Genomic DNA, 15287 nt, shown 5'->3' on the forward strand with positions numbered 1-15287 from the left:
AGAGCTTGTCAGGTTTGTACATGGCTTAAAGGGCATCAGGATGGTTGTAGCATTATCTGGAGCATAGAGGTGATGATGATCTGGAAGATATGTATTATTATGAGCCCACACGATTACTCTACTAGACTCAAAATTCAACGTATACCACTAGAAAAATGCAGATGAATCCGGTGAATCTATAGAATTGATATTCTAGAATTGATTATGAGAACATATAGTGTTAGCAGATAACTCCTGACTTTATTGCCTTCCCGTTCTGGGTATGTATTCGTGCCATCTTCGCAGTGCGCCATAATTCCTGTTGTTCGCCGTCCATAATTTCTATCAAAAATAATCATATTTTGCACAAATATCACAATCAAAGTTTAGATCGGACTGCCTCAAGGCGATACTTGACGTCCTTAAGAGCTTTGTTGGTGGGTTTCCAGTCATCGAATTGCCGAAGCAACTCATCTGCCTCGTTGCTCAACTCGGTTCGTACGAAGCTTTCTTCGAGTAGGCCTCGCATGATCCATGGTAGGACATACGGGTTTTGAGATGTCAGAGGCCCGCCCCGCGGGGAGATCGTGCAGGGCGGCGGTGACGGGCCAGCAGGTGCTGTCTCAAGTGCGTGTGCAATAGCAAGATCGTAAACTGCATCATCATAATAAAGGCGAGAGTGGCCAGCACCAGAGTAAAGAGATCCGGCTAGAGGCACGGAAAGTTCGCGGATCAAGCCATGATCAGAAACGCCGAGGTTGCGAAGCTTAAGAGCAAAACCCACCAGGTGGGCAATGAAGTCAGGGGCATGGACACGCCCGTCAATGAAGACAGCCCGGTAGATGTAAGGGTGATTTGCTGGCGAATAAATAGCAGACTATTGACGTTAGCTGACCCGATCTGAGGGTGTGCAACGCTCAAGATAAACTTACCTCCATTGGCACGACTTGGTCATCGATGCTGCCAATGAATGTGACACGAGTTCCGTAGTCTACTACCCGCTTGAGAGCTTTCTCGAAACGCTTCGAATTGTCACTCTCTGGATTTCCAAATTCCCACAACTCGGCTGCCGAGCCCATCAACAGGCCAGACTTGTAGTCCGGGAATGGACCCAAAGCCACTCCAGCCATGGCACAGACACCAACTTTTGCATTTGTGATAATGCCAAGATCAATAAGTTTCTCGAGTAGCATGATGCTCACAGGAACGCCCTGAGAGTGACAAGCAATCAAAATGAAGTCAGCACTCCGAATGTGGTCAATCCAGTTGAGCATAAGATTCCACAAATTGTCAACCCGGTCTCTGATTTTCCCTTCTCCTTCTAAGGCGACCTTTTCGATCTCGCAATCACCACATCCATGGGACTCGGTCCATCTCCGGATCGCCTCAGCACCAAGCGCTGCGAAACGAAGAGATGTGCCTGTTGGCTGGCCAATCATGGGACGTAGGTAAGTCGCAGGAAACAGGCCATGGACGCCGATTGCAATGGCCTTTCGGATCTTGGGGGGATTGTCCACTCGGACAACATGGTTCGGGGGAGCCTGTTGTGTGCGAAGAAGGAACTGTGTTAATTGCTTCAAGATGGATGGGTTCTCCTTCATGTGGTAAGTACTGGAGAAAGATGGCAGAAGAAGATTTGTAGAGGTTTTCGATGATGCTTCTGATTCGGAAATTGACGGACTGGAGGAAGCAGCCTTGACTGCTGCTTTGTCGATATCTTGTGTTACGGGTGTTGTACTGGTAGGGGTGGAAGTACCAGATACAGACGGTGATGGAGGATCCAGATCCATCGACTGTGGTCTACCGCGCTTGCTTTTCTTCATCCATCCTGACTTCATCGTCGCCTGAGCTTCTTTCGATTTCGCATCAGCTTTTGCGCGGCCCTTGGTTGGCGATACATCGCATTCTGCCATAGGTCGAGGATGAGCCTCTGAGCCCTCACCCATGATAGCCACTTCTCCCGACTCCGGCATTGGTGTACTATCCTTTGACTTTGGTGATTCCTTAGACCAAAACACCCAAGTCGAGCCAGCCTTGGGCGGCGGCTCATGCTGATGTGGAGGCGACGCATCCTTTATGGTGACATCCTCAGAGGGTGCATCTGTACTTGGTTGTGGTTGAGTGTCCTGCTTATCTTCTGAAGTCTTGACAGACTCAGCCGTTCGATACCAATAACTGAACCAAGACGTTGACTGTGGAGCCTTTATGCTTTTAGGTGATGCGACTTGATCTGTAGATGTCGTTTGAGCGGGTGGAGTGACAGGCCTCGATTCATCCGCTTCCTTGGTGGCCTCGTCTTCAGCTGTTGGTGTACCATTTAGATCAGGCGCTGGAGCAGCCTGCGTCTCTGTGAAAGGTGTTTTCGACCACCATCCAAGCCACCCTGACGATGTTGCTGGACGTTGGAGGTCCGTCTGTGACACGGTTGCTTCAGTACGAGTATCGGATTGATCTTGATTATCATCGGTCTTCGACTCGGGTGCCTTGGGTGGCATCGTTTCTGCAATGTCTGTATCTTTTAGTGGCTCTCGAGTCCCCATGACCTTGGACGACTCCCGCGATGGTTCGGGATCGGATTTTTTCCGAGTCTGCGATTCGGCTTGCGCGCTTTCTTCTGTCATAGTCACATCGGACTTGGTCTCGGAAACCTTTGGCATCGTCTTAATCGTTCCGGCCGTACTTCGAATACTAGCGTTATCGTCGCCTTTCCTCGCTTCGTATCGACTTAGATCTGATGTTTTATTTAACTTGACGGACCCTCCAAAAATGTTTTCCTTTGCGACCGATGTAGATGCCGAGGCTTTGGAGGGTCGTTGCCAGGAACCGTACCAGCTCTTCGTTTTCCGAACCTAGATGGATTGTTAGATATGGTGGAATGAACAAGAAAAGATATCATAATGGGCAAACCGACGTCTTTGCTCTTATTCTGCGCTGTGGAGCCCGTGTCACCCATGATCTGCTGTGTTGAAGGCGCTTTTGCGTTGTTGTTGTGATCCGCCTCTACTGCAGGTGATGCTTTTGATGCCTGTGATTGTGACGTAGGGGCCTCTGTTGTTGAGTTTCTGACCAGGGTCTGAGAGTCGTTGTTCACGGCTGATTCGGCCGGATTGGGGCGTGCCTTTTTACGTGGCAACATTATGTATCAAATATGGCGTGAGTATGCCATGGATGGTTTGAATTATGGCAAGTGTTGTGTCTATATGTCTTGTTGTTGTTTTATCAGAGTGCTAATTTCATAGTTCCGTCATGTGTTGATTCAGATGCCCGCGCCTAGACCCCAACAGCTAAGGAACTGTTCTGGACGGCCGTTTAGCCCCCGCCATAAAGGGTAACTGCAGGGAAGTGGGCCCGCCTAGACAGCCCCATTATTCATTATCGATAAGAAAAGATTTCAGTCCATCCGGCTTCGACAAAGAAAAAGATCTTGAGAGTGTGAGAAAGCACAGTTGGTGATGCGCCAACGTCTTTCACAATGAGCAACCTCAAACGAAAAGACGCCCCCGGCGGCAATCCGCCTGCAAAATCGGCAAAGAATACAAAAGAAGCCAGACCTACCAAAAAAGAAAATGTCGGCAAAGATGCGAAGCCCGCTCCCAAGAAGAGTGCTGAGACAGCCGACAAGGCTCCTGTTGTGTCGCTCTTGAAAGAAGACGAGCCAATGTTCCCTCGAGGTGGCGCCAGCGTCCTCACTCCTCTCGAGCAGAAAAAGATTCAGCTTGAAGCCAAGGCTGATGCCATGCGCGAAGAAGAATTCAACACTGGCAACAAGGTCCAAAAGAAGAAGAAGCGGAAGACTGCCCTGAAGGGTGACAAGAAGTCAGACAAGAAGACCGGAGAGGAGGAACAAGCAGTCAGAATTGAGAGTCTGAGCTTCAAGGTAAACCTAAATGTTTACGTTCACTCACTTTGCCTACTGACATTGGTGTAGAATCTGGTCAAAGGCTCTCTTGTTCTTGCACAGGTCACACGAATCAACAACCTCGATCTCGAAGTCGCATTACCAAACAACCTTACCGGACATATCTCAATCGTCGCCATCTCCCAACAATTGACGGAACGTCTCGAGAACGAGACTACAGAGAAGGACGACGAGGAAGAAGGCGAGGCAGAGGATGATGAGGGTATCGACCTCAAGTCTATCTTTTCTGTTGGTCAATACTTGAGAGTGTACGTGGCATCTACTGCCGAGGAGTCTACTGCCGGAAAGAGCAAGCGACGCATCGAATTGTCCCTGCGACCCAATGAGGCCAACACGGGCCTGTCGAAGGATGATGTTGTTCCTAACACCACGGTTATGGCGTCTATTGTCAGCGTTGAGGACCGTGGCTTTGTGATGGACACCGGTATTGAGAATCTTGGTGCTTTCCTTGCAAAGAGTGAGGTTGATAAGAACATCGACGAGCAAAGATTGCAGCCAGGCGCTGTTTTCTTGTGCCAGGTGATCAGCAAGGGTGCCAATGGTAAGATCGCACAGCTCTCACTTCAACAGAAGAAGATTGGTAACCCCAAGAGTATCCCTGCCGATGCCACGACCATCAATACCTTCCTCCCTGGTACCATGGCAGATGTACTCATCTCCAACACCGACCGACGAGGTCTTTCTGGAAAGATCATGGGTCACCTAGACGTGACTGCAGATATCATCCAATCTGGAGCTGGCCCTGCTGGTGTGAGTTTGGATACAGCGTACAAGATTGGCTCAAGAGTCAAGGCCCGAGTAATTTGCAACTTCCCTGGTGCCAGAGAGCCCAAGCTCGGAATCTCCCTTCTTCCACATATTACCGCCCTCGAGAAGAAACGACCTACCAAGTCAACCGATTCTAAGAAGAACCCAACTCAGGTTCTCCCCATCTCATCTCTTGTTGAGAAATGCACAGTCCGTCATGTTGAGCCTGATATTGGTCTGTTCGTCGATATTGGCATCCCTGGCTTGAGCGGATTTGTCCATATTTCACGAGTCAAGGATGGCAAGGTGGAAGCACTGTACGAAGCAAGTGGCCCTTACAAGGTTGATACGGAGCACAAGGGCCGTGTTATTGGCTACAACGAAATGGATGGCCTCTTCCAAATATCCTTTGAGAAGTCCGTGCTTGAGCAGCAATATCTCAGACTGGAAGATGTTCCCATCGGTGCCGTTGTAACATGCAATATTGAAAAGGTCCTTATTGATGAGAAGGGTGTCAGCGGTCTCGTCGTCAAGGTTGCTGAGGGTATCACTGGCTTCGTTCCCGAACAACACTTTTCTGATGTGAAGCTACAACACCCCGAGAAGAAGTTCCGACAGGGCATGAAGGTCAAGGCTCGAGTTCTTTCAACCAACCTATCCAAGAAGCAAATGCGCCTCACCTTGAAGAAGACACTCGTCAACTCGGAAGCTCCTGTTATCAAGGCTTACGAAGAGGCTAGTGTTGGAATGCAAATTCCTGGTACCATTATCAAGATCCAGTCTTCCGGTGCCATCATCCAATTCTTTGGAGCTGTCCAAGGATTCCTGCCGATCTCAGAGATGAGTGAGGCCTACATCAAGGACCCTAAGGAACATTTCCGAAATGGCCAAGTTGTCAGCGTACATGTCCTTGACGTCGAGCCTGAGTCTAAGAGACTCGTCGTATCCTGCAAAGACCCTTCTGCTTTCGGCCTGGATAAGCAGAATGCCCTCAAGAAGCTTCAGCTTGGTGATATTGTCTCTGCCAAGGTCACACAAAAGACCGAAGATCAGGTTTTCGTTGAATTGGCCGACGCTCAGCTCAAAGCTATCCTCCCTGTTGGCCACCTCACTGATAAGTCAACATCCAAGAACCAATATGCTCTCAAACGTATTGCTGTTGGTCAGACCCTTTCTGACTTGGTGATCATCGAGAAGAACGAGAACCGACGTGCTGTTATTCTTAGTCACAAGCCCAGTCTTGTCAGTGCTGGAAAGGACAAGACCTTGCTTACCAGCTTTGAGGATGCTAGGGAAGGCAAGATTGTTGCTGGATTCGTTAGGAACATTACTGTTACTGCCGTCTTCGTTCAGTTCGGTGGAGGTGTGAACGCTCTTCTTCCCAAGGCTCGCCTTGCTGCAGACATTCAGGACCTCCCTGACTTTGGCATGCACAAGCACCAGTCAATCGAAGTCAAGATTGTCTCAGTTATTCCCGATCACAAGCGTATCGTAGTGGCCCCTGCTGACTTCGACGAGTCTGCCGAATTAGATAAAAAGCTTAAGGCCAGCGACAAGCCTGCTGCTTCAGATGATATTGAGTTTGGAACTGTGGCTAAGGCTAAGATTACATCCATCAAGGATACACAGCTTAATGTTCAGCTTGTCGACAGCAAGGTTCAGGGCCGAATTGATGTCTCTCAAATTTTCGACAAGTGGGAGGATATCACCGACCCCAAGGACCCTCTGGACAAGTACAATAAGAAGCAGACCGTGTCAGTACGCGTTATGGGAGTCCACAGCGCCAAAGATCACCGATTTTTGCCATTCTCTCACCGATCCCTCCACTCTGTGCTCGAGCTTACCGCAAAGCCTAGCGACCTCAAGGCCAAGACTCTCGAACCCCTGTCTCTTGAGAACCTCAAGGTTGGTGACACTTATGTCGCCTTCGTCAACAACTCCAGCCCCCAACATCTCTGGGTCAATCTTTCTCCCTCAGTCCGAGGCAGAATCTCTGCCATGGAAGCATCCGATGACCTTTCTCAACTCAACGATCTCGAGGCAAACTTCCCTGTGGGCTCAGCCTTGAAGGTGAGAGTGACTGGTGTCGATGCTCGCAACAAACGTCTGGACCTGTCTGCTCGCTCTTCCAGCTCTTCCGAGACTGTTACTTGGAGTGCTCTTAAGCAAAACATGGTTCTTCCTGGACGAGTCACAAAGGTCAACGAGCGCCAGGTCCTCGTCAAGCTGAGCGAACTTGTGTCAGGACCCGTTCACCTTCCCGATATGGCCGATGACTTTGACACTATCAACACTCTGAAGCAAAAGAAGGGCGACATCGTTCGCGTTTCTATCGTGGAACTTGATGCAAGTAACAAGAGACTCCGACTATCAACCCGTCCATCTCGTATCATGAGCTCTACACTCCCAGTCAAGGATAAGGAGATCAGCGACGTTTCTCAATTGGATGCTGGTGACGTTGTCCGAGGATTTGTCAAGAATGTCTCAGACAAGGGACTTTTCGTTCTCCTCGGTGGACAGGTTACTGCTCTGGTCAAGATTTCGAACTTGTCAGATCGGTATCTGAAGGAGTGGAAGGATCATTTCCAAATTGACCAGCTTGTCAAGGGCCGAGTTATTGCTGTCGACAAACAGACTCGCCACGTGGAGATGAGCTTGAAGTCTTCAGTCGTTGACGAGGACTACACCCCTCCCATTACATACAATGATATCAAGGAAGGCCAGGTCGTGACCGGAAAAGTGCGAAAGGTTGAGGAGTTTGGTGCTTTCATCCTGATCGACAACTCCGACAATGTCAGTGGTCTCTGCCATCGCAGTCAGATGGCTGAGAACCCTGTCAAGGACGCAACCAAGCTCTACAAGGAGGGCGATGCTGTCAAGGCACGTGTTCTTGAAGTGGACACGAACAAGCGAAGAGTTACCTTCGGACTTAAGCCTTCACTTTTCGAGGATGCTGATACCGATATGGATGACTCTGATGCCGGTGTTGAGCTCGATGAGGACGATAGTGACGATGATGTGGACATGGATGATGCTGGTGCACTCCTCAAGATCCTGGGTACAGATAATGCGGGAGACTCAGACGAAGATGAGGATGAGGACGAAGGCGAAGACGACGAGGATGATGATGAGGATGATGATGAGGATGATGATGAGGATGACGAGGAGGAAGAGGACGATGATGAGGATGTGGAGATGGAGGACCAACCGACCAAGAAGAAGTCCAAGGGTCTCGGTGCAGGAAAGAAGTCTGAGTGGTCTGCTGACCCCTTCGATGAGCCAGAATCAGAGTCAGAGGAGCAAACGAAGGACAATGAAAAGACAAGGAAGAAGAGGCGGAACAAGGACGAGATCCAGGTCGACCGAACTGCTGAGCTGGATGCCAATGGCCCCCAGACCTCTAGCGATTACGAGCGATTACTGCTTGGACAGCCTGACTCGTCAGAGCTGTGGATTGCCTACATGGCTTTCCAGATGCAAGTGTCAGAGCTCTCCAAGGCCCGTGAGGTTGCCGAGCGAGCCATCAAGTCTATCAACATCCGTGAAGAGACGGAGAAGCTCAACGTCTGGGTTGCTTACCTCAACTTGGAGGTTGCCTACGGAACTAAGCAGACAGTGGAGGAGGTCTTCAAGCGGGCTTGTCAATACAACGACGCGCAAGAGGTCCATGAGCGACTGGCCAGTATCTACATCCAGTCCGAGAAGCTCAAGGTAAGCTACTTCATAGTACATCACACAGGGCATCACGCGCTAACTATATAACAGGATGCCGACGCTCTGTTCGAAACAATGGTCAAGAAGTTCGGTGCCAAGTCTCCCAACGTCTGGCTCAACTATGCCCATTTCTTGCATGCTACCAGCAACAATCCTGACCGAGCTCGTGCTCTTCTCCCCCGGGCCACTCAGCAACTCGGCGATCGTCACAGTCAGACTCTCGTGAGCCGCTTCGCCGCTCTAGAATTCCGATCCCCCAACGGTGAGCCCGAACGAGGCCGTACTATGTTCGCGACTCTTCTGGCTGCCTACCCCAAGAAGGGTGATCTCTGGAGTCAGCTTCTTGATCTCGAGATCGGTCTTTCCGAGGCTGACCCCACCGCTATCCGTGACGTTTTCGATAGACGGACACGAGTTAAGGGCTTGAAGCCCAAGATGGCTGAGAAGTGGTTCAGACGCTGGGCTGACTGGGAGGAGAAGCTAGACCCCAAGGGCAAGGACAAGGTGATGGCCAAGGCCCAGGAGTGGGCTGTTGCCTTCAAGGCGAAGAAGGAGGCTGATGCTGCGGCTGCAGCTGAGGATGAGGATGAAGAGATGGAGGAGTAGAATACTCGCTCGTCTTTGTTTCAATAATTTGGGATACCATAGTATACTCCTGGCAGTCAAAAGTTAGTACTAACGATAGAATCATTTTCAGCATATATTGTCATCAACGATCTGTTGCAAATAAAGTAAGTCACAAGTGATGGATAGAATTAGTGTACACACTTCGTAAAGTTGCCCACATCACGAACAAACATCAGCCAAGCATGAACACGAGGTGATCTTCATGGTTCGGGTATCGGCAAGTTATTGGTTGGAGGAATGACGAAGCCATATAACATCGTATCCGTACATACTGTACAGGATGTTTATATTAGTACATATGTGCACAGTGCCGGCGGTATGGCAGCTCTTGTTGACGTGCTAACTCAGGGCAACAACCTTGTATAACTATAAATGCCTAGGATATTATATAAAAAGTGGCACTATTTCCCCTGTAATATCTCTGAGACGGCATTTATATCCGCACTCTACCTGGGCTGGGCACATACAGATAAGGTAGATAGTGCGTCATCGCGAGCTGACATAGCGCATGTTGGGAGCGGTAACCAGAGTGGCTCATAGAAGCCTCGATCAACTCATAATCACTAATTCTTGTTCGACACTCACTTATTTGTCCACATATACAGCCCCCATTGGCCATTGGGCGGAGAATATAGCATGCAAAGCGTCGATCAAGCTCGTATCCGTCTGTGCTAAGCCCAAGTTTCAGATACAGTGCAGCAACGTTGCCTTGGAATTTCAACGGTCAACGCCAAAGAAGATTCTGGCGCAGCCACAAAGAATGTTCAACTCGTAGCAAGAAGCGGTCAGATCTGCTCCCCCCCCCCCCGAAAGATCCGGGGAAGTATCCAACTTGTTGAATTGCCGAGCTGAAGACCGCATTCTGACTTTGGAGTTGGTAGTGATCGGCATTTGGAAATTGATTGAGGCGAGCTATGACGGATGCCATGTCATGTCCATGAGCTGTAAATAGATCTTGGCCGTGGACGGAGATGCAAGGGTTCCTGTTGTTTGTATCCATTCACGTTGGACACGCATGAATAATATGATATTAGAGTTGAGTGTTGTATATGTATATAAAGGATCACCGACTCTTCAACTGAATCCTTCCTGTTCTCCTGCACTCAGCTCAACTCCATCCTATACACACAACCACTTCAACTACACACCTCTTTACAACCTTCATTATGCGTTTCTCTATCGCCGCCGCTTCCACCGCTCTCCTCGCTCTCGCCGAGGCCCGCATCACCGGTATCAAGGTCCCCAAGGAGATCGCAGTCGGTGAGCCCTTCGAGGCCATCATCGTTCGCGAGAACTACATCCAGAGCGTCTTCGATTCCTCCATCGTCTTTGGCTATGCTCCTGAGGCTCAATACCCTGGCACCATCGGCCAGATCGCCGATTCCTTCGCCCTCGGAAAGGGTATGTTCCCCTCCTTTTTATCTTGATCTTATTGCTAATGCAACAGACAGCCGAGTCTAATAAGGTCGAGCCTCTGAAGAAGAAACTCACCATCCCCGAGGGCACGAAGGGTCAGGGCCTCATCACCGCTGCTCTTTTCAGCATCTACGGTGCTTCTGGAAGCCCTACCATTAGCGAGTACAATGTCACCGTCACTTTCGGTGACAAGACTAGCGACGAGTATGTTAGCTCATCGTGAGTTGTTAGAGTTTGATTGCCTATGTCAGGGGATAAAACCTTGACGTGGTGGTGTTGAATATGGAGACTGGATGGGGGTCGTCTTGTGTATAGACAAGTCAAATCTCCCTGGTCTGCCAATGACCCTTCTTAGCACATTTTGCATATTAGAACATAACATATAGACGTTGCTTATATAAATATTTGAGCTTCTGAATATTGATGCTGATCCCACAATCTTCTGTGCTTCTTTCATTGCATCAGCGATGTAACTCACTTATTCAATATCAGATAGTAGGGACATGAAATGAACAATTATTTATGTAGTCAATAGGCATGTAGTCTAAATAGGGTATCACTCTATAGAACAAGGACAAATTTGAATTAACATCTCTAATGCTTGTGGTCGTGTTTCTTGGTCTGTATGCCATTGGCGCTGCCCCAGACACTGTCACTCACTTTGGTTGGGATCTTTCGTCCACGAAGGCGTTGGTCAATCAACCACATGCCAACAACAAATTCTGCACGTCCCAGAACGCCTCGTCCCTTACGGTCAACCAGGTCCCATACCTCGGCCAGCTCATCTGCTGGTAGACGGGACCGCTTCCAGATTTCTCGAACAACTGTGTTGAGAACATACTCGGAGGGATCTCCGTTCATAGCATCCAGAGGTGCGTTGGGCAAGTCAAGGAACAAGCCACGGTTGGAGGCCCAAACTGCTTCATATCGTTTCCGCTCTCGTGGTGTTACTTCTTCTCTCCACTTCTTTCGCGAACCTTCGTGGTGCGCGTGCTTTCCTTTATGAAGCTTCAACCCCTTCTTTTTATGTCGATCTGCATCCTCTCCTAGAGGCTTGGGCGGCTGCCGTAAAGTCTGCATTAGACGAGGTGACTTTTGCCTTCGAGGTACTGGGGGTGCTAGACTGCCTCCCGTATTGTGTGGTGTAAGACGAGCAGACGCAAGTGAGCCAGCCACGATGGCGCTCGTGAGAGACTCGAGTGGGAGGCTTGTGGCTGATGAGCTTTGAAACTGGCTGCGTCGAAAATCTCGAGTCGGCGATGGCGGAACACTACCCGTGAAATGCCTCTTTACAGGCATCACCGGAGGAGATTCTCGTACCGGCGACTGAACAGATGATGCAGACACGAAGGTATCGTCCGAAGATACTGTCAGTGCCGATGTCGGCCGTGCTTCTGTAGGAGTAGGCGGAGTTGTCCTTGGACGAGATAGCCGAGGTTCGAGTGGAGGAGCAGAGCGTTTTTGTTTGATAGCTGGGGTCTTTTCATGCAAGACACTCTTGGACTCGACCTTTGGTTTGCTTGTCCCTCTGGGCTGCGGTGGTGTCGGAGGTCGCTGTTTAGGCTGTTCCCTAGGTTTCGGACTGCGTTTCTGAGGATCCGGCGATGGAGTCAGCATAGGGTTGGTTGCATGACGAGTGATGATCTGAGGAGGTGTCTTTGGTCTCATAAATGGCCTTGGACTCAAAGTTGGGTTTGGACTTAGAGCAGGATTGGGGCTCAGAACTGGCTTGTTAGGCAGTGCTGGCTTAGGTGACAATACCTCCGGAGCTGGTTTGATGGGCGTCCGAGGCTCCGGTGTCAACGGTTTTGGCTTGGGCTTGGGCTTGGGCTTCGGTTTGGTTTCTGGTAAACGTCTCTCCTCTTGCGGTACCCTCTCTTCCGAGATGCTATCGGCCTCTTCTTTAGGCGCTTTGGCAGGAGTCCTTTTAGGTGAGCTTCGCTTCACAGGGTCACCTGCGCGGCTCTGCTCAAACATTGAAATAAGTGACCCGGTAGGCGCAATGGGCCCTGAATCAACAACGTCACCACTACTCGAAGAACCTTCAATACTCGTCCTCCTCCGTGGTGTTCGAGCCTTGGGGCTAGGACTAGCACTCCGACTTGCTGCCAGCGTGGCAGCTATGAAGCTTGCGCTCTTAGGATCTGTGCCTCCCCTGGCTGCACTCGGATGAAGCTGGCCTGGACTATGGCCCAGCTGTCTCAGCCTCGCCGCTATTGATCCCCCATTTTGTCCATATTGTTCGTTGTCGATTGTGCTTCCGCCCGTGCTCTGCGCGCCGAGGTTCTTAGTAGGGCTTCGAGGTCGCCCGGCTGATGTCGCAGCGGTTAAAGCGCCATTGTCCTTCTGTGGAGGTGGAGGAGCAGGTTTGGGCTTGTTGAAGGCAAGTGTTGCGCCCCTGAGGGCAGCGGCAGCATCGGAAGAGCCCGTCGTATGGGCAGCGACGGGAGTCATCACCGTCAAGGTGGCATTGACATTGAAAGGTTCAAGGAATGCGATATGAGGTCATCCAAGGATTTGTTCAATAGGGGTCGGAATTAGAGGTCGGATATATATGAGATATTGAGGATCTGAGGTTGTTGATTGATGAGGAAGAGGTGAGATGATAAAGTAGATTGAATAAGATGTTGTATAGATCACGAGTTGAAAGTTTTGGGTCCCGTCGGGGTCTGAGACTTGGGACTGGCAGGGTTCACGTCAACGTCTCACTTCTCGCTCGCGGCTGCAACGGAACCTCAGTAGAGTTCATCAACTAAGAGCAGCCGCGAATTCCAGGGACCTTTAGCGGGATGTTCCACTTGTAGCACTGAAGTCTGGGGCCACTCGAGGGCGCTAGAGCCTCTATTGGCTTAGCCGACATAAACGGTCGACAGCACTGGGCTGGCAGGACAAAACCCCTGGCTATTTTTGGCAGCGCAAGACCCAGATCACGGGGTTACCAAGGAGACGGACGGGATAAGGTCGCTGCATGTCATTGAGTCGCTGAGATTCGTAATCGGTAACAACTTCATCTTGTTCAGGCATAGTCATTACCCAAATCCAGTGCCCACTCATATACAGTAAATGATTGTCTATTACTTAGAGTCCCAGGGAAGCTAGCAAACCCCGCAACCCCTATCCTGGCTTATATAGAAGACTATCCAAGGCCTTCTAAGCCTATTTTGAGTTTCCTTAAACCTTTTTATGAATTGGGGTCAAGGTCCTGAGTCTTCCTGCCTCCCAAGAGTCTTCACCTTCATCTGCCATATCGCCACTCAACCACCACCATCGAGGCCGGGAGATCTTCACCCAAAGATCTAGACCACCCATCGACAACCCTGCTCTCAAACTACGCTTTTATCTGATCCGAATGAGGCATGTCTATCAAACAAAGTCACGAGCTTAACACACACAAGAGTTCAAAAGTGAAACTAGTCGCAGCCATTAATATGAGCTAGTCCAACACAGGACGATACAAGTACATAAGCACTTAAAACGCCTTCTATCGCTTTCCACCAATCCAAACCAATGCCCTCCCTTTTTCGTATGCTTATTTGTACTTGACGGTTCCATCACCCATCTCATGAATCTGCGCAGTATTGGAATCAGGAGCTTCAACCAGCACTGGAGCTCCTCCTAGGATGGGAGGCGAAGGGCTGTTTTGCCAGCCCTGAGGGGGCGGTGATCCAGTGTGCCATTCCTGGTAAGAATGCATCTGTTGTTGTTGCTGTTGAGGGGGCATTCCATACGGCATTTGTGGCTGCGTATGTGCTTGGTCTGACATCAATGGCTGAGCTGCTGCTTTCTTCTTGTTGTCTCGTCGGCGGATGAAGAAGATGATGAGGCCCACGGCAACGAGAATAGCGACGCCTCCCACGACACCGCCAGCGATAGCACCTACGGGTGTACTGCTTCCACCGTTGTCGTCCTTGTTCTCATCACCATCGTCGTTTTGTGGTGCGCCTGTGACTGTTGTGGTCGATGCTGCAGATGTTGACTTTGATGAGGCTTCGGTGGTGGATTCTTCAGCACTTGATGCTTCGGTGGTGGCCAGAGCTGGGAAGACGTCTACGCTTAGTGTTGACTGTTCAAAGTCGCTTACACCATCTGGGAAGATCATGCTGCTGAAGCCCGATTGTGTATGGCAAGGGTACTTCTCGATGTTGTTGGGGAAGTAGATGGTGTAACACTCCGTCTTTGTATCGGCGGTACTGTTCAATTAGATCAGCGAATGCCTCAATTGTGAAAGTCGGGCTTGACTCACCATTTCTGAATGTTTGTGTTCCGTCTACAGTCCACATCACACTTATCCGGGTTCAAAGCATCGGCACTGTTCATGCAAGCCGTCTTGAAGTCCCTCTCACCACAAAAGGCAACATTGTACTTGTCATTCTCGTACATACACTTCACACCGCCAGTACATGTGAAGAAGAAAGATGTGTTGGGTGTGTAGAAACCACAAGTGTTGTCTGGGGCGACAGTGATGCTGAGAGTCTCAGTAGTTGCGTCTGCGCGTGCATGTACATGACGGATAGCACGAAGTCTCGCCGGTGAAGTAGGTTCTGGTGCTGAAGGTGGTAGATCAAACTCGAAAGCACTCGTCTTGTCAAGAGAGAAAGATACCAGAGCTGCCACAGCGAGCCATCTCATCGAGGAACCCATTTCTGAAGTCGATATACGGAGAACTGACCTGGAGCCAAGACGGTGTAAGAGAGGAAGAGAGGGAGGTAATGAGAGAATGAGAGAAACTTGAAGGCAACCCTTCTGAAGGATTGCCTTTCGAATCGACTAGGAAACAGCCCTGCCACCATATCTAGCTCATAAAAGAGCCAATCATTCAGAGTCAGCCCATCTCTCGAAACACAGCCAGCCTTGGCCAACGCCCTTAGCTCATTACAAGTGTGAA

The 15287-nt window shown here is 50.0% G+C and overlaps 6 protein-coding genes across 7 annotated transcripts; 2 read left to right on the forward strand and 4 right to left on the reverse strand.

The window, feature by feature from the left end:
* Positions 1-70: 70 nt before the first annotated feature.
* On the reverse strand, positions 71-3240 carry FVEG_16525 (hypothetical protein). 2 transcript variants are annotated; one of them, XM_018905745.1, is made up of 3 exons: positions 2891-3240; positions 912-2828; positions 71-856 (listed from the first exon to the last, which is right to left on the reverse strand). In XM_018905745.1, the coding sequence occupies exons 1-3, from the start codon at positions 3113-3115 to the stop codon at positions 359-361; spliced, it is 2640 nt and encodes an 879-aa protein (XP_018755865.1). In that variant the 5' UTR covers positions 3116-3240; the 3' UTR covers positions 71-358. The 2 variants fall into 2 exon arrangements, with proteins under 2 accessions (XP_018755865.1, XP_018755866.1); XM_018905746.1 differs by lacking the exon at positions 2891-3240 and having other exon boundaries at positions 912-2882.
* On the forward strand, positions 3193-9123 carry FVEG_09141 (hypothetical protein). The gene is made up of 3 exons (XM_018898069.1): positions 3193-3856; positions 3908-8356; positions 8411-9123. Exons 1-3 carry the CDS (start codon positions 3452-3454, stop codon positions 8963-8965), a joined length of 5409 nt encoding a protein of 1802 aa, XP_018755867.1. The 5' UTR covers positions 3193-3451; the 3' UTR covers positions 8966-9123.
* A 416-nt stretch (positions 9124-9539) lies between these two features.
* On the forward strand, positions 9540-10656 carry FVEG_09142 (hypothetical protein). Its single transcript, XM_018898070.1, has 3 exons — positions 9540-9770; positions 9868-10387; positions 10438-10656. Exons 2-3 carry the CDS (start codon positions 10153-10155, stop codon positions 10623-10625), a joined length of 423 nt encoding a protein of 140 aa, XP_018755868.1. The 5' UTR covers positions 9540-9770; positions 9868-10152; the 3' UTR covers positions 10626-10656.
* A 241-nt stretch (positions 10657-10897) lies between these two features.
* On the reverse strand, positions 10898-13122 carry FVEG_09143 (hypothetical protein). The gene has a single exon (XM_018898071.1). The coding sequence runs from the start codon at positions 12854-12856 to the stop codon at positions 10997-10999; it is 1860 nt and encodes a 619-aa protein (XP_018755869.1). The 5' UTR covers positions 12857-13122; the 3' UTR covers positions 10898-10996.
* A 32-nt stretch (positions 13123-13154) lies between these two features.
* FVEG_16526 (hypothetical protein) lies at positions 13155-13262 on the reverse strand (the record flags this gene model as incomplete). The annotated part of the gene is made up of 1 exon (XM_018905747.1): positions 13155-13262. The coding sequence occupies one exon, from the start codon at positions 13260-13262 to the stop codon at positions 13155-13157; it is 108 nt and encodes a 35-aa protein (XP_018755870.1).
* A 539-nt stretch (positions 13263-13801) lies between these two features.
* Positions 13802-15287, reverse strand: FVEG_09144 (hypothetical protein). Its single transcript, XM_018898072.1, has 2 exons — positions 14646-15287; positions 13802-14592 (listed from the first exon to the last, which is right to left on the reverse strand). The coding sequence occupies exons 1-2, from the start codon at positions 15041-15043 to the stop codon at positions 13932-13934; spliced, it is 1059 nt and encodes a 352-aa protein (XP_018755871.1). The 5' UTR covers positions 15044-15287; the 3' UTR covers positions 13802-13931.

This window comes from Fusarium verticillioides, chromosome 5 (genome assembly GCF_000149555.1).
Source record: "Fusarium verticillioides 7600 chromosome 5, whole genome shotgun sequence".
Lineage (NCBI taxonomy): Eukaryota > Fungi > Ascomycota > Sordariomycetes > Hypocreales > Nectriaceae > Fusarium > Fusarium verticillioides.

Coding starts and splice junctions, on each gene's coding strand:
- FVEG_16525 (XM_018905745.1), bottom strand. CDS start 3,115: ATGTTGCCACGTAAAAAGGCACGCCCCAATCCGGCCGAATCAGCCGTG. Junction 2,829..2,890: donor CGCAGAATAAGAGCAAAGAC/GTCGGTTTGCCC, acceptor CAATCCATCTAG/GTTCGGAAAACGAAGAGCTG. Junction 857..911: donor ACCAAGTCGTGCCAATGGAG/GTAAGTTTATCT, acceptor TAACGTCAATAG/TCTGCTATTTATTCGCCAGC.
- FVEG_09141 (XM_018898069.1), top strand. CDS start 3,452: ATGAGCAACCTCAAACGAAAAGACGCCCCCGGCGGCAATCCGCCTGCA. Junction 3,857..3,907: donor TTGAGAGTCTGAGCTTCAAG/GTAAACCTAAAT, acceptor ACATTGGTGTAG/AATCTGGTCAAAGGCTCTCT. Junction 8,357..8,410: donor TCCAGTCCGAGAAGCTCAAG/GTAAGCTACTTC, acceptor ACTATATAACAG/GATGCCGACGCTCTGTTCGA.
- FVEG_09142 (XM_018898070.1), top strand. CDS start 10,153: ATGCGTTTCTCTATCGCCGCCGCTTCCACCGCTCTCCTCGCTCTCGCC. Junction 10,388..10,437: donor TTCCTTCGCCCTCGGAAAGG/GTATGTTCCCCT, acceptor TGCAACAGACAG/CCGAGTCTAATAAGGTCGAG.
- FVEG_09143 (XM_018898071.1), bottom strand. CDS start 12,856: ATGACTCCCGTCGCTGCCCATACGACGGGCTCTTCCGATGCTGCCGCT.
- FVEG_09144 (XM_018898072.1), bottom strand. CDS start 15,043: ATGGGTTCCTCGATGAGATGGCTCGCTGTGGCAGCTCTGGTATCTTTC. Junction 14,593..14,645: donor AACACAAACATTCAGAAATG/GTGAGTCAAGCC, acceptor CTAATTGAACAG/TACCGCCGATACAAAGACGG.